Consider the following 14,774-nt stretch of genomic DNA (forward strand, 5'->3'; position numbering starts at 1 on the left):
CAACAATCCTGGAGTGGGTAGCCATTCCTTTCTCCAGGGGATCTTCCTGACCCAGGGATCAAACCCAGGTCTCCTGCACTGCAGGTGGATTCTTTACTGTCTGAGCCACCAGGGAAGTCCTATGAATGCAGAGAGTATATCAAATAAAAACAAAGAATATATATCATTAAAACTTTTTTTTCCTGCTAACTGTATCCATCTAAGAGAATCATATACATAAAAATAAAGGTTAAGTTTGAAATTTGAAGAGTGTTTTCATTGCCCTTAAGGGCTTGTTCCCTTTCCCTTTAGTCACTCCTAGATTCTTTATTAATAAAGTTTATTAATAAATTTGTTATGCATATGATTCTCTTAGACGCACAGATTTAGCAAGGAAAAAGGTTTAATGACACATATTCTGTGTTTTTATTTGATACATTATTTGTATCATTACATATATACAATAATACTAGATTTAGAAAGCAAAATAAATACAGTTTTTCTTTCCCCTCCTTGATCTGCTCTGTTAATACACAATGTTCTCTTTTAAGATCATTGATTCTAAGTTGGAAATACTAGACTTTTGAATCACTGGTTAGTGAGTAGCTAAATCGGGGTCACTGCCTTAGGAAGAAGCCAGTTCAGACTGAAACACAAATGACTATTTGGTTAAAGAAGTAACTGTCCATTTTTAATGGGTGGAGATGGTTTGCTAGTAAATTAGTTTTCTCTCTGCCCTGGGAGATTAGACAAACAATGGATCTAACTAAGAAAATAGACTGACTCATTTGGCTACAATGCTATACTAAAGTTACAAGCAAAGTAACATTAATATCCAGAAAGAGAATCGGGTTCTGTATACAGTAAATGAATTTTACAATCAATTCAATGAGAAGTGAAAAATGGGATACTAAATACACAGATCTAAAGGCACTCTTAACTCTGTCTTTCCTAACTCATCATCTGCTATAGCAAGGTGGAAATCATGTGCAATTTACTTAACTCCTCCTTAGAATGGTAGTTTTCATTGGAAGAGAGGTGAGGTTTGTAATAACTTTCTTTCCTCCTAATTTTCTTGAACATTTCCCAGCTTCTAGTAGTGAGCACTCCATCTCAGTACAGAGGAGGTGGGAGGAAAGTCAGACCAGCTGGGCAGGAAGAGAATTTGTACAGGGCTAACAGTTGATCATAAGAGAATAGGGGTGGAGAATGTTAGAGACAGAATCACAGGCCTGGAAGGGGCAAGTCACCTGGTCCAGACTGCTTCTAGATAGGACAGGAAGAAGTGTCTATGTGAACCTTTCTCACATCTGGATTTAGCTTTTCTTGAACTTTTTTAGCCTTTGCCATTCACCAAGGCTGACTTCTTCTCTGCAAGTCATGAGGTACTTCTCCTGCCCCGGGATCAAGTCCTTTGGAGTGGATTTCATTAGTTTTGGGGATGGTCCTGATCTCATTCCAGGAGGTCTGTTTCAGGTTTAGGTCATTCCATTGGCCTCATCTACAACTGAAGGGCAGATCTCCTGGCCAGTCCATAATTCCTGGGTGGGAAGGAAAGGCCTCTAAGCTGATAGTCACCCTCCATGTATTTCTAACTCCCCTCAGCTGGGAGATGCGCTGAGGTGGATGGAACTTGAGTTTTTCAGGTAGTTTCAGGTCTCACTGTCCAGGAGAAAAGCGTACAACTGCCTACCTTTCCCAACATACACACCCACACCTCTACAGTATTCACTAGTCGCTGGGAGAAGTGCAGGGACTGTGGACAAAGGAGAGTGGAAGTCAACTTAAGCTTACTCTTCTGCTTCAGCCAGGAAAAAGGCTTATGAGCAAAGCATAGACGTAAATGAGATATTTCTTGCTGTTTGGTGCCTTTCACATCACTCTCCTCCCCGTAACCGCCACCCCGCGCACAGACACACACACAACCAGCAGAAACACAACCCGCGCCTCCCCGGCCCCTCCCTCCCTCCCGGCACAGACCGATCAGAACTTCCCCTGGGTCGCGGCCCAGCGATATGGAGCGGCCCTGGCGCGGGGCCCTGCTCTTCCCGAGTCGTGGGTGGCGCGGTGCTTGCTTCCCTCCCCTCCCTTTCCGGACCCAAACGGGGATGTATCTGGGTCAGCCTGGGAGGGGCCGGACCTGCCAGGGACCAGCGGTTGAGAAGCGGGTGGGGGGAAAGGGGTGGCGATGACAGCATCTTTCAGGTTTTTGGCTTTTCTGAGATTCGCCCCGTCCAGCTTCTCACCTCGTTCGCGCCGAGCGAGAGCTGATGCTCCGGCCAGTCTCAGCTCTAGGAGTAGGGTGTGGGGAGAGCCTGTCCTTCCTATCTGGACCGCCACCCCTCCATTCCCTGCGAACAATACAGCGCCCACCCAACCCCCAACACGCACACACATTCCCCAAGGCATGCTCCGCGGGCGGGCGGGTTCCCCCCGCCCCAGGAAAAGAGCAATGGAACAGTTCACGGCCGCCGCGAGTTCCTGGTCTTCCTTCCTTTCCGGTGATAAACGGCGGGGCTACAAGCCAGTTGCTGCTCAAGATGCTCCACCCGCGGGCTCAAGCCTCTTTCTCTTGGCCCTCCGGGGGCTCAGATCAGGACCGATGGCCCCGTTACCTCCGCAAGGCGCAAAAGCCGAGCGCCCGGGCGACAAGAGGTGCGACCAGGGCTGGGGCGCGGACCCTCGGCGGGCTCCTGCTGCCTCGCTTCCTCCCTGCGTGGTCTTTTGCGCCAGGGAGGAGCTGGGTGTGCGTAAAAGCCGCATCTTCCCCAGACGCTATGGCTGAGTACGCCCGGGTGAGGTCCGGAGGGTCAGGGACCTTCCTGGCTCCCCTCCCAGCGAGCTCTGTATATAAGCCCAGCACGGAGGAATCAAGGCCACAGGTCCTCGTTTCCTTGAGGCCTGGCCCCTCCCTCCCCAACCTTGCTCTGCTTAGCTCCAAATTTACAAGTGTTTGCTCTTCCTTTCGGTGTTAGGGAGAGAAGCGGCGGAACGAGTTGAAAATCTGCTCTGGCTTTCTGCCTCCAGCACACAGCTGTCTCCTTTCCCTCTGCCTCGTTTCCCCACATTGCACGCTGGGGGACTTCTGCAGCCTCGCCTATCCGGAGCGCTCGGTCCCGCAGCTGGGGACCCACTGATGCTCTTTGACCCGGAGCTTCCCGAAAGGTGCCTGCCTCCGCGGGTGCTCCAGGCCACGCAGAGCTGTTTCTTCCTCTCCACCTCACTTCTCACTTCACCCACAGACCTCTCCTGCCATCATTTCATCCAGCCTTATATAAAACACCGCCCCCCCACCGCCTCCGCCACCCTAGCCGGCGCAGCGCCCCCTCCCTCGGCTGCGCCTGGGCGGGCAGGGAGCTGAAGGGACCGGGACGCGCGGGAGGCGCGCAGAGCTCTCCAGCAGCCCGTGCTCGCCGCGCCTGGGGAATTGGCTGTGGGCGAGGCGGCCCGAGCTGGCCTTTATCGCTCGCCCCGCTGGTCGCTTGAAACTTTATCAGCGAGTCTCGCCACTCGCCGCAGACGCGAACGGGGGGCGGGGGCGCGGCGAGGCGCCGGCGGCCGTGACGAGGCGCTCCCAGCGCTGAGCGCTTCTGCTCCGGGCACGCATGGCGCCCGCACACGGAGTCTGACCTGATGCGGACGCAAGGGGGTTAATATGAACGCCTGTCTCGTTGGAATCTGGCTCTGGCTCCCTCTGCTCTTTACCTGGCTCAGCCCTGAGGTCAGCTCTTCATGGTGGTAAGTCCTCGCGCACGGGCGCCGAGGGATTTTGGAGATGGGAATGGAGACCGCACTGGTCACACAGATCCTTCCCGGCGGCGCTTCCTCGCGGCCGTGGCAGTCACGGATTCCGACCCGATCCCAGCGGCTGCCCTCTCCTATCACCCCTTCGCTTTTCCTCGGAAGGCCATTCCGGCTTTGACAACTCCAATCCTTCCACCACTACCCCCACATTGCCCCTCAAACGAGAGCTCGGATGTTTGGTTTATTTGGATCCAGCTGAGTGACAGCAAAATCGGGATCTTTTAGACAAGCGCTAGCCGGGTCTCCGGCTCCACTAGCACAGACGTCTGTGTCTGCGTGCGCACGCGCGCGCGTGTAAACTCACCTCCAAAACTACAATCGTAGCCCTCTGCTCCCACCCCGCAAAACCCTCAAGGTACACCGACGGGCCAATTCAGGCAGGCGCGAGCCGTAGAACCCAATGCGTGTGATTTTGCATTATTTCTCGTCCTTCCACATTCCTAGTGCTTCATCCCAGTGGGGCGGAAGAACGTGTTGCTGCTCCCAGGTAGAGACTACCGCCTTAATAGAAAGCTCCAGAGGTCGGGGACTCTAAGACGTTACCCCGTTAGAAACCAGTCATCTCAAAGGGTAACTTTGCTGCTGTGCCTTTATACGGTGACCTTCTGTCTATTTTGCAGAGTGAAGTAACTTTGAAACCCAACAGGTTATCATCCTTAAATGTTACAAGGGGAGAAGCTCTCCCCACCCACAAACTCTTCTCCATCTCCTTCTGATCTTGAGAAGAGAGAGTTGAGAACTGTAACGTTTTTGCACCTAAAAACTTCATAACAGACACTTAAAACTCGATTTAGAAAGATCGGTTATCTGTTATGAAGTGCTTTTTTTTTTTTTTTTTTTAAAGAATCTGGCAAAAGTAAGGTATCTTGGCCAAATGAAAGACTAGAGCAGGAAACTTTAGGAAGACACAAGCTCTCTAAAGAAGCAAGGCAAAGGTTGATAGGAAGAGGGGTTCAATTCCTTCCTAAGCTGCTTTGAACAGAAAGGCGTTTAGCCTTGACATTGCTGACACAGGATCAAAGATTGATTTATCAGAGTGACCATTTTTCAATAAAATGACTATTTCTGTTTCCATGGGTGTATAAACATTATTTACTGCCCAGGCTTTTTGTCACATTGTCTCTCAGCTGTCACTTAAATATATTTTTGGGGAGTCACAGCTGTAACGATTTTATGATCATATAAAATAATGAAAATACAAGAAAAAGACATTCTCCCTGTTTGATCGCTTCAAAAGACACCTATGGCAGCTTGGGTTATATAAAAGGTACCTTTCTAAACATTTCACAACTAATAGAGAACATCTGGGTAGAGATGATGATGTAATTTTTTGTTAAAGTTTCTTTTCAAAAGTACTTTATGAAGCTATAACACTGTTTGATTCTTCCAAACATTTAGTATCCTTAATAACAATAGAAAGATTTTTTTTCCAAGGGTTCTCTATAAAAGCCAAAAAGAGCTGGAAAATGGAAATATTAAAGGATTCTTTAGTAGGAAAAGAATGGCATGTCTGTGCAGAGAGTGTGGCATCAGATCCCTGTAGGTGCTGATTAGACAGACAGTTTCTTTAAGACACTTAAACATCAGATCAACAAAATGGCAGTGAAGAGCTTCTAAAGGTCCACTTCTTCCGAAGCCAAGTCTGGACACACCGTGTATTGAGATCAGAGCCTTCTTGAGAAAAATGTCTTCCAAAAACCTGTTGGCCCTTCCGCTCTCACCCCATTCCTGGACTGCAGACCTCGCCTCTCCCACTCTGCCCAGAGCCTCGTCTGGTGGCCTTGGCTTCACGGCCAAGAAACAGTCAGCACTTGGTTTTGGGGTGGCTGCTACCAGGTCACTCACCATACCTGCCATGCCACTTCTCCAGGGAACTTAAGTTTAAAAAAACAAAACAAAGCAAATTTCGCTTTCTAATATCCCCTAAAGGATAAAGAATTCATATTTGAAATGCTGTTTTGAACTTATCCCACTCCGGGGAGACACCCTGCCTGGCCTTGCTGTTCAGTACTCTCCCCAACGTTGGTCCTCCCCAGGTACATGAGAGCTACGAGTGGCTCCTCCAGGGTGATGTGTGACAACGTGCCAGGCCTGGTGAGCCACCAACGGCAGCTCTGCCACCGACACCCGGATGTGATGCGCGCCATCAGCCTGGGCGTGACCGAGTGGACGATGGAGTGCCAGCACCAGTTCCGCCAGCACCGCTGGAACTGCAACACCCTGGACAGGGATCACAGCCTCTTCGGCAGGGTCCTGCTCCGAAGTAAGTCTCTCGCCTTCACACAGCTCATGGGCTCTGCGCTCACATGCACACACCCTTATTTGGTCCTCACAGTCCCTGCCCATCTTGTCTCACATTCTGTTCAGTCAAGAAGCTTGTTCTGTTGGGTGCCATTGGCCCTATTTTACAGATGTGGGCTCGAGAAATCAAGAAGCCTGTCTAAAGTTTTGGAGGAGGCTGGTCATGGGTCAGGTCCCTGGCTCTGTCCATCCGTGTCCCATCATAACCCTGCCTGTCCCTCTAGGTTCAGATTTTGTCTCTAGGAGAAAAGGAAGCAGCAGCCACAGAGCACTCTTGACTTTTAAACTCTTCTTTCTGGGACCTGACCCTTCCAGAAGGATTTAGCAGAAGATTGGGAAAGAATGCCCACATCTTTTATTGGCCATAAATGGTCATTGTTACGACAACAAATCAGTGTGATTGAGAAGCAGAGAGAAACCTCTGCTTGTCACCTTTGACCTCCCATTCAGCTACTCAGTCTTGGGTCACTCTGTTCCTAAACTTTTTTTTTTTCAGTAACCTGTAGATTCTGTAAGGCAGGGGCTCATTTTGCCTTCTCTGCACCTAGTTTGTATCTCATATGTTGTAGGCAGCACTCATTCATTGAATGGTGGAATGAATGAATGGATAAACTTGCAGTGAGTACCTATTCTCCAGGTACCTTTTAGGCAGAAGCATATTTATGGAAGGTAGGGTGAGAACCATGAATACATCAAGGTAGACCTTGGAGATATTGCAGGTTTGGTTCTGGATCACTAGTCACTACAGTAAAGCAAGTCACATGAATTTTTTTGGTTTCCCAATGCACATAAAAGTTATGTTTAAATTATATATGTGTATATTGCATTATGTATACATGTCTATTAACTATTATAAAAACAATGTACATACCTTAATTTTAAAATACTTTATTCAAAAAATGTTGTCATCTGACAATGCAGGGTTGCCACAAAGCTTCCGTTTGTTAAAAAAAAAAAATCACAGTATCTGTGAAGGGCAATAAAGTGCAATAAAATGGGGTACGCCTGTGGTTTCTTTACTTTTTTTAGCAAGCACATTGAAAATTATCTAATTACATAATAAACTTAAATGTTCTGAATGTGGAAAGTAGCTCACTAGCTTGTATACAAGCGGAGAAAATTAACTGAAAATCAAATCCTGTTTTAAAAAATAAAAACCCATCCCTTAACCTGGCCTTAGCAGCTTCTTCAAGAAGCTGCACATCCCATTTGCTACTGGGAAATCTGACTGAAAACACAACAGTCTATGTGTGAACCCCAGAAAGAGGAAGCTTTCCTCTTGTTTTTGCCCACCGCCCTCCCTTACCCCCTTCCTAAGAAAATCATTCGGGCTGTGCGCTTGGTAATGCTTAACAGAGGGTGTTTCTATCATGTAATCATCATAGCCTTAGGGTTTTATGAGGCCAAACGCATAACTGAATGTCTCTAAAAATCCCCCAAGGGCGTAGTGCTCTCACTCTTAGTGTATCCCTAAAGTTAATTTACTGCGATATTCTGCAATTTTATTCTCTAGTTTAAGAACTATATTCTTCTGCATTCCTTTTGGAGTTTCGATATGACATCGCAAAATTTTTGAGAGGATGATAATAGTAAATTTCAGCTACATGGAATTTTAAGACTTCACCTAGATTAGCTCACCAGTGAATCAATCAAAGTGCTGGACCTTGTCAAAGAGAGTTTGCAAATATCTGGCACAAGAAATCTTTGCATATATTATGTACAGGCTCTCGGTATTTAAGATGTATTAGGAGTGTTCCTTTTCAGAGTTCTCACAACCATCTCCAATGGTTACAAATTGAGAGTACCTCTTATTTATAAAATGATCACCTACAGAGTCTGTCTATGAAAATCTCCATAATGAAAAAAACCCCTCCAGATCACAAATCAAAGGAAGCAAGTTTGACCACTGATCCTAAAGACAGTATATCTCCCAAAGCTGGAGATTCATTCATAAAATACTTTAACTTAGTATCAGCAATATTTGTTTCTTCAGAGCTGTACCATGGCTGAGAGGGAAAAGGTAATAAATAGAGAAAGCATAACAAGTTTGATTCAATCGAAGGCTTCAGGTAAATTAGAGATTATAACCGTATTTCCTTCAGATTTCTTTCATATGAAGCCGAATGCTCTGCCAAAGCACTCAAAACTTAGAACACTCCTGCTGCACAATTTCTTTCCAATCTTCACAGAAGGCCAGATTTCTTCCTGGACATTTATGTGAACTCCTGTGACTGTCAGTGATGATTTTGTGTTGGTTATGGGAAGGCTGAATTTGGCCTAAGGTAGCTTATCCTGGAAATAATCACAAAATTCCAATGAAGCTATCCAAAGAGTTTTACAATTAATTGCTTGGAGGGAAACTCAGATCTTAGAGTTGTAAAGGACTCTCCTTCGGAAACCTAAATATTCTCATAGATGAATAGGAAAGACAAAGGGCAGTACCACAGATGAGGAGAACATAAAAGTTACTAACATACCCTGTGGTCACAGAGAAATGGAGGATATTTGCCTCTTTTGCTTCAGAGAACAACAGTAAGACCAGAACACGTTTTGGGAAGTTTTGTAATCTGCTCATTGAACTGGCTGTCCCCAGACATGGGCAGAGATATGTAAAGACAGAACTAGTAAACTTAAAAATAATCCTACAAGAATTTGCATATACCTCCAGAACCCACTGCAGTGTTCTTGCCTGGAGAATCCCAGGGATGGGGTCTCACAGAGTCGGACACAACTGAAGTGACTTAGCAGTAGCAGCCAGAATTCTAGAGTAAGCCTTAAACAAAAAAAGTTCATTAGGTAGCATCCTTGCTTTAAAAAAAAAAAAAAAAAGCAAGCATTTTAAAAAAGAGCTGCACAATCCATAGCCTTCCAGAAAGCCTAGCTTCTAATGTTTTGCCCTCCCAGTCACCTATGCTAGCCTATACACTGAGTAAACACTGCTTGACTTATCTCAAACCAAAAATTAGAGAAACTTCAATAGTAACATAATAGGAAGTCTAAATATCACCATTCAGATTTGGATTTTGTTTAATACTGCAATGGCTTTAAGCAGAATCAGTTTTTCTAAGAGGACTAAGATCAAAATTTATTTTGTTACAAAGCCAACTCTTGAAATGTGCTACTATTTTGCACATAGCATTTAAGTGATTCATCTAAGACACTTAACTGAAAACATCTTAAGGCTGTATCTACATGATACCAAAACATCTGGAGGTAAAATGAAAAGTCATTCCATGTGCTATTTTTTTATTTAAATAAACAAATATCTAACCATTTAGTAATGAGTTTGAATAATAAATGACACATATTCAGAAAGGTGATGGTTTTGCTTTGGAAATTATTTCTGAAATGTAGCTGATTTTGAGTGATTTTTTTTTTTCTTTCAGCCAATAAGTCAATGTACTTGTTTGCAAGTTAAGCCAAGATGCAGTCTATGAGTAGGCAATTCACTCCTCTACTAACTTGCAAAATACTGTCTGGTCACTGACATTCTATCATCTGCATCTTCCCTAGCTTTCCCCTAAAAGACCACCTCCTAAAGTTTCTCTTCTTTCTCCTTAAAAAGTAAGATTAGTGTAAATAGATTATGCATTTGAGAGTTTCCCCCCATGTGATATCTCTAAAATATGGGCACTGAACTCCAAATTCAAAACCAGGTTTTAACAGACCAATGGGATGACTATGGACAAGGTATTTTCTTAAATGGTGAAATGGGTAAGATAAAAATTTTATATATCTGAAAGCTGCTACCAGAGATTAAGCCACATCTCCATCTATTAGTCACCATTTTTTACAGAACATCTCAATTTCACTTAGAAAATCGTCTGTGATCTTTATAATATAATCTGGAATTCTAAAACAGCTCCCACGACCATCACATTTCTCTCCGGAGAGCACTACCTGCTACCTATGGCAAATATTCATATAATTGATTCTACTTAACTTCAAGGCATGATTGATTCCTTTTCTTGGTTTGTTTGATGATTAGAGGTTTCAGGGGAGATTTTTTTGAAGGCTGAGGTAAGTGCCATTTAATATGGTGTAGATACATTTTCCTGATTTTTAATAATGAGACTAGCAGAGCAAATATTGCAAGGGATGAATAATAAATTTTAGCACTGACTGACAAGCGGAAACAAGTAGGGCTTCGATGCGAAAAGGTGGTTTGTTCTCCCAGCTGCGTGGTTCAAAAAGTCACACTCGTTTTGACATACTGAGTCACCAAATGGCTCTCCATTTGCTGCCTTGCATTGGCATTAGCTTGTTCAGCTTCTAGTTTGATTGTTAATATATTTGCTGCAGCAACCATTAATAAAAAGGCATGCTAATAACAATGAAATACAGCTCCACTTGAAAAATGAGGTGCACACAGACCCTAAAGAGCCTTATATCTGTCACTATACCACAACACCGTGTTATGAGTTACTACAGATTATTAAAATAATTTAATGTAGTTATTGCACTGAAATATGTACCTTTCAGTCTGTAAGTGAAAGTAGCCTGTGCTCTAATAAAGAACAATTCTAAGAAAGCACCCCAAAGGGTTCTTGCCCAGGTCTAATTATAAGCGGTAAATTTGTTTCCTTCCAGAAAAACCAAAGAAAAGCTTTTCACTGTCTTTCACCCAATACCAGTGATTAGTGCAGGTGTTCCAGGAGAGAGTAAATTCACCTTAATAGTTAGACGTAGCATGTAACTCAAGGATATTGCATACTGCCTCCAAAAATCTCTCCCTTAACTTGTGCAAGTTGATGCCAAGAGGGGATGGTTACTGCCATGAACTGTCTTCCCACCTCAGCTCCTAGATTACTTTGAATTCAGCATTTCAGTAATAATCATTTACATGCATATGAGTGTCCTCAATAATGCCTGGAAGGTTTTTTCCAGGAAAGCTGTAGTGGCATGAATACCAAAATATGTTATGGAACGACAGAACTGTAAAATTCAGACTGTATGGTGCAGAGGAGGAAACGAAGGCCTAGATACATTTGTCTCCTCTCTTCTGAGACACATGAGATTCTAGGTTAAAGAAGGCACAGGTATGAGACTAACGTGTGCAGGGCAGGCTCCTTCTGCATTTTCTTTTATACTCTGTTTACTTTAAGGATAGTTGTTACACAGTTATCCAAATTGACAAAGGCTTGTAATAAGTGCAGTGATTCATATTCAAGAGCGAGCCTTGGCTCTAGGAAAGAATCCTTCAAGAATTCTTTGTCAGAGGCAGAACAAGTATTGAACAGCCATCGTGTGAAAGTCATTCCCAACAAGCCATTCCAGACTACTTTTAAGAACAGCATTTTTGTTACAGGTAGCCGGGAATCTGCATTTGTTTACGCCATCTCTTCAGCTGGAGTTGTATTTGCCATCACCAGGGCCTGTAGCCAAGGAGAATTAAAATCCTGTTCCTGTGACCCAAAGAAGAAGGGAACCGCCAAGGACAACAAGGGCACTTTTGACTGGGGTGGCTGCAGTGATAACATTGACTATGGGATCAAGTTTGCCCGAGCGTTTGTGGACGCCAAGGAAAGGAAAGGCAAGGATGCCAGAGCCCTGATGAATCTTCACAACAACCGAGCCGGCAGGAAGGTATGGACTGCGACAGTGCTCACTGTGTAGACTGCATGGCCTTATAAATCACTTAAGCCAAGCTTATCTTAAACTTTCCGAGAGTTACAAAAATGCTTATCATCACAGCTTCCCACTGTCCCCCAGCCCAGAGCTGTTTGCTCTACAGAATACCACCGACTGGGCTGAAATACCCCCCTGCACTCCACCTTCCCGACCACAGCGGAGGTGAAAGAGCCCACCCGCTGCTTTTGGCAGTGTGGACAGTCAAGGGTCTGGTCTCTCTGGACACTGTGCCATGTAGTCACAAGACAGCATCTGTGGCTGAGACTAGCGATGCATCCCACATACCGATGGGACGTGAATGCTTGTATCTAAGGGGTGTCAAGACCAAGAACATCTTCTCTTAAACTTATCATGAAAGCAGCTCACCAGGCATGGCTTGTTGGCTTCTTCTAGATTCAGGGAGGCTCTTTTTAGAACCAGACCCCAGTTTCCATCTTGAAAGCCCCACCTTGGGTTTTCTGTTACTGGATGAGTAAATGCACCAGGGGAAGACATGCCCCAAAGAGGTGCTTTGGCCCCTTAACCGCTAGTCCTACCTAACTTTTTGGTTATCTGGTCAGTATTCATTCCCTAACCCCTATCTGTTAGATGAGGAAACAGACCCTCCAGAGCTAGGTCACCTGCAGAATCAGGAGAAATGTCAGGACTAGAATTCAGGTTCCACCTTCCGGCCTCAGGGTGGTTTGGCCTAGGATTAAACCATTTTAATGCCAGAGCTTAATCCACTGATGAGCCATGTTTTGGGATATGGTGGCATGACCAGAATAACTAGAGAATCTGAATGCTGCATGTTAGGCCTTTGTGTAAAGAAAGCATAAACCAGCTGGGTTAATCACTCAGTCAGAACCATTCTAAAATAACCTAATTGCCAATGAGAAGAGATAACCATAATTTGTCTTTTATCAACACAAAATAAAAATGTGCTTGATATTAATATCTAAAGAAAGATCAGCATAAAATTGAAAAGTCCCCAGGGGGGCTTTAATAGGAAAAATAATAGAAAAGAATGCAGATCTGTTTGGATGAAAACCCTTTTACTAGGCTCACAGAGGGAACAGATATCATTTAAAGGAAGTTGGAAGGAAAGAAGTCTTGCTTAGCACATGGAATAAGATGAGTGTGACCTGAACTGTTTACAAATAGTACCTTCTTGAACTTTGCAAATCAACATTCCTTATTTTCATGAATTTATGAACTTACAGTGACTACTGCCAAGAATATAGACTACGGTTGTGCAATCCTACAACTATTGGTAATTACTGTTTATGCAATGGCTCAGATAAGGAAAAATTTACATTGACCTTTGTTTTGACATCGATACCACATATATAGGTTATAAAGTGTGGTGTCTTTGATAGGAGAATGCTGCTCAATTATTCAAGCACAATAGACAGATCTCTCAGACTATCTGTAAGATAAGAGCATATGGTCATACACTGCATCCAAAATAACACTGACTCGTCAAAATAAATGTTAATTTTGCTTAGTAGGTCATTAGATATTGCATGTTTCCATTCTTCAAGACAATAGATCTCAGCTATTATACTGTAGGCTCTGAATCAATATGACTTTTAATGTAAATCACATGATTCCTCACTGGGTAGAGGTGAACAGCTGTCAGGCCTCAGATATTCTCCTGCCTACTCTGCAAAACTTAGGAGGCTACTTTTGATTGGAATAAAAGTGCACACACTGACTTTTTAAAATGTGGCTTTAATTAATGGTGGGTGGGCAGACTTTTTCAAGGAGATGCATGATGTCAGTGAATATGAACTTTAATGAGAGTAAATGTATTGAGATAAACATGCGTCTCTAATTCTCTTCTTGCGGTCATTAGACCCCCAGCCTCTGCTCCCCCTTCTTACCAGCAGAAGGTCTGTGGAATCAAAATGAGAACAGGCTGGGCTGTGTTTGAAGGCAAACCTCCTGAGCTAAGCCTCCAACTGGCCTGGCTCTAGTAAACCCCAGCCTCCAAGGCTGACAGCAACATTGATTCATTTGTTTTTTTATTCTTTGCTTTTCAGTATTTCCCAAATTGTCCAATATGAACATTTTCTACTATTTTAAATGGGGGTGGGAGGAGGAGTTGGGCCAATACATTTTAAAAGAAAAGCCTTCTATTCCAAGATTGTTCTGTATAGCCAATGCTATACACGAGAATTCAACAATGCCATCACAACAGGCCTTACCTTCCCTAATGTTTGAGCAGTTTAATCCCTTTATTTTACAGCTGGTTAGAGCACCCTCATGTGTCTCATCTGTACTGTTATATCATTTTATATCTGTACTGTTATATCACTTTATTTTCATCACACCTTCAACAGACTTTCTAATGATGTTTTCCTGAAACTCATCTTGAGTCTAGTTTTCCACCTCCAAATAGGGCTATTAATAAGTCTTGAAAAGATAAAGCTACCTTGTTCAAAACAAACATTTATGGGAAAAGACATTCCATAGCTTCTCTCAGAAGTTCTTTTTAGATCTAAAGAAGCCATACTATGAAAGCTTGTAAACTTCATTGTAAGGTAGGTTAAGGTAAATGACAAGCAAAAGGTACTTGGTTGATATCCACCACTTGTTTCCTCTCAGGATCCAGAAAATGGCTTTTAAAGTAATCCACTCTTTCTATATGAAGCAATCCCAACTTCTTTTACGTTTCCTGAGAGAATCTGTCTCAAAATAGTCCATGTACCCAAATACTGCCCTTCAATCCACTGGACATTTCCATACTAAGAGAGGAATTTCATAAAGATATTTTCCTGCAAAAGTATTTCTTACCATAGTGAAGATGGAACATAGGATGTGAAGCAAGACCTACCTTCATTTTAACCCTGCAATACCAGTGGCTTAGATCACTGAATTCAGCTCTCTCAGATGTAAAAGGGATTACAGAATGCTATGGAAAGACAAGGGAAGTGAACATAAGAGAACTTGGCACATAGTAGGTGTTTAGTAAAAGTCCCCCCTCTTCCTCCCTTTGTGATGTGAAGGTTATCTGTAATTCGGGGTACAGAATCAGGCACAAATCCAGTTTGAGCTGGTACTTAGGATTCAATCTG

The 14,774-nt window shown here is 43.8% G+C and overlaps 1 protein-coding gene across 1 annotated transcript in view; it reads left to right on the forward strand.

The window, feature by feature from the left end:
- Positions 1-2,572: 2,572 nt before the first annotated feature.
- Positions 2,573-14,774, forward strand: part of WNT2 (Wnt family member 2) — a 43,898-nt gene continuing 31,696 nt past the window's right edge. Inside the window, exons 1-3 of the mRNA XM_043463115.1 lie at positions 2,573-3,717; positions 5,820-6,046; positions 11,393-11,670. Of these exons, the coding sequence (XP_043319050.1) occupies positions 3,635-3,717; positions 5,820-6,046; positions 11,393-11,670 (588 nt within the window). The 5' untranslated portion in view covers positions 2,573-3,634. The remainder of the gene's footprint in view (positions 3,718-5,819; positions 6,047-11,392; positions 11,671-14,774) is intronic.

The sequence above is a fragment of the Cervus canadensis genome, chromosome 3 (genome assembly GCF_019320065.1).
Source record: "Cervus canadensis isolate Bull #8, Minnesota chromosome 3, ASM1932006v1, whole genome shotgun sequence".
Classification (NCBI taxonomy): domain Eukaryota; kingdom Metazoa; phylum Chordata; class Mammalia; order Artiodactyla; family Cervidae; genus Cervus; species Cervus canadensis.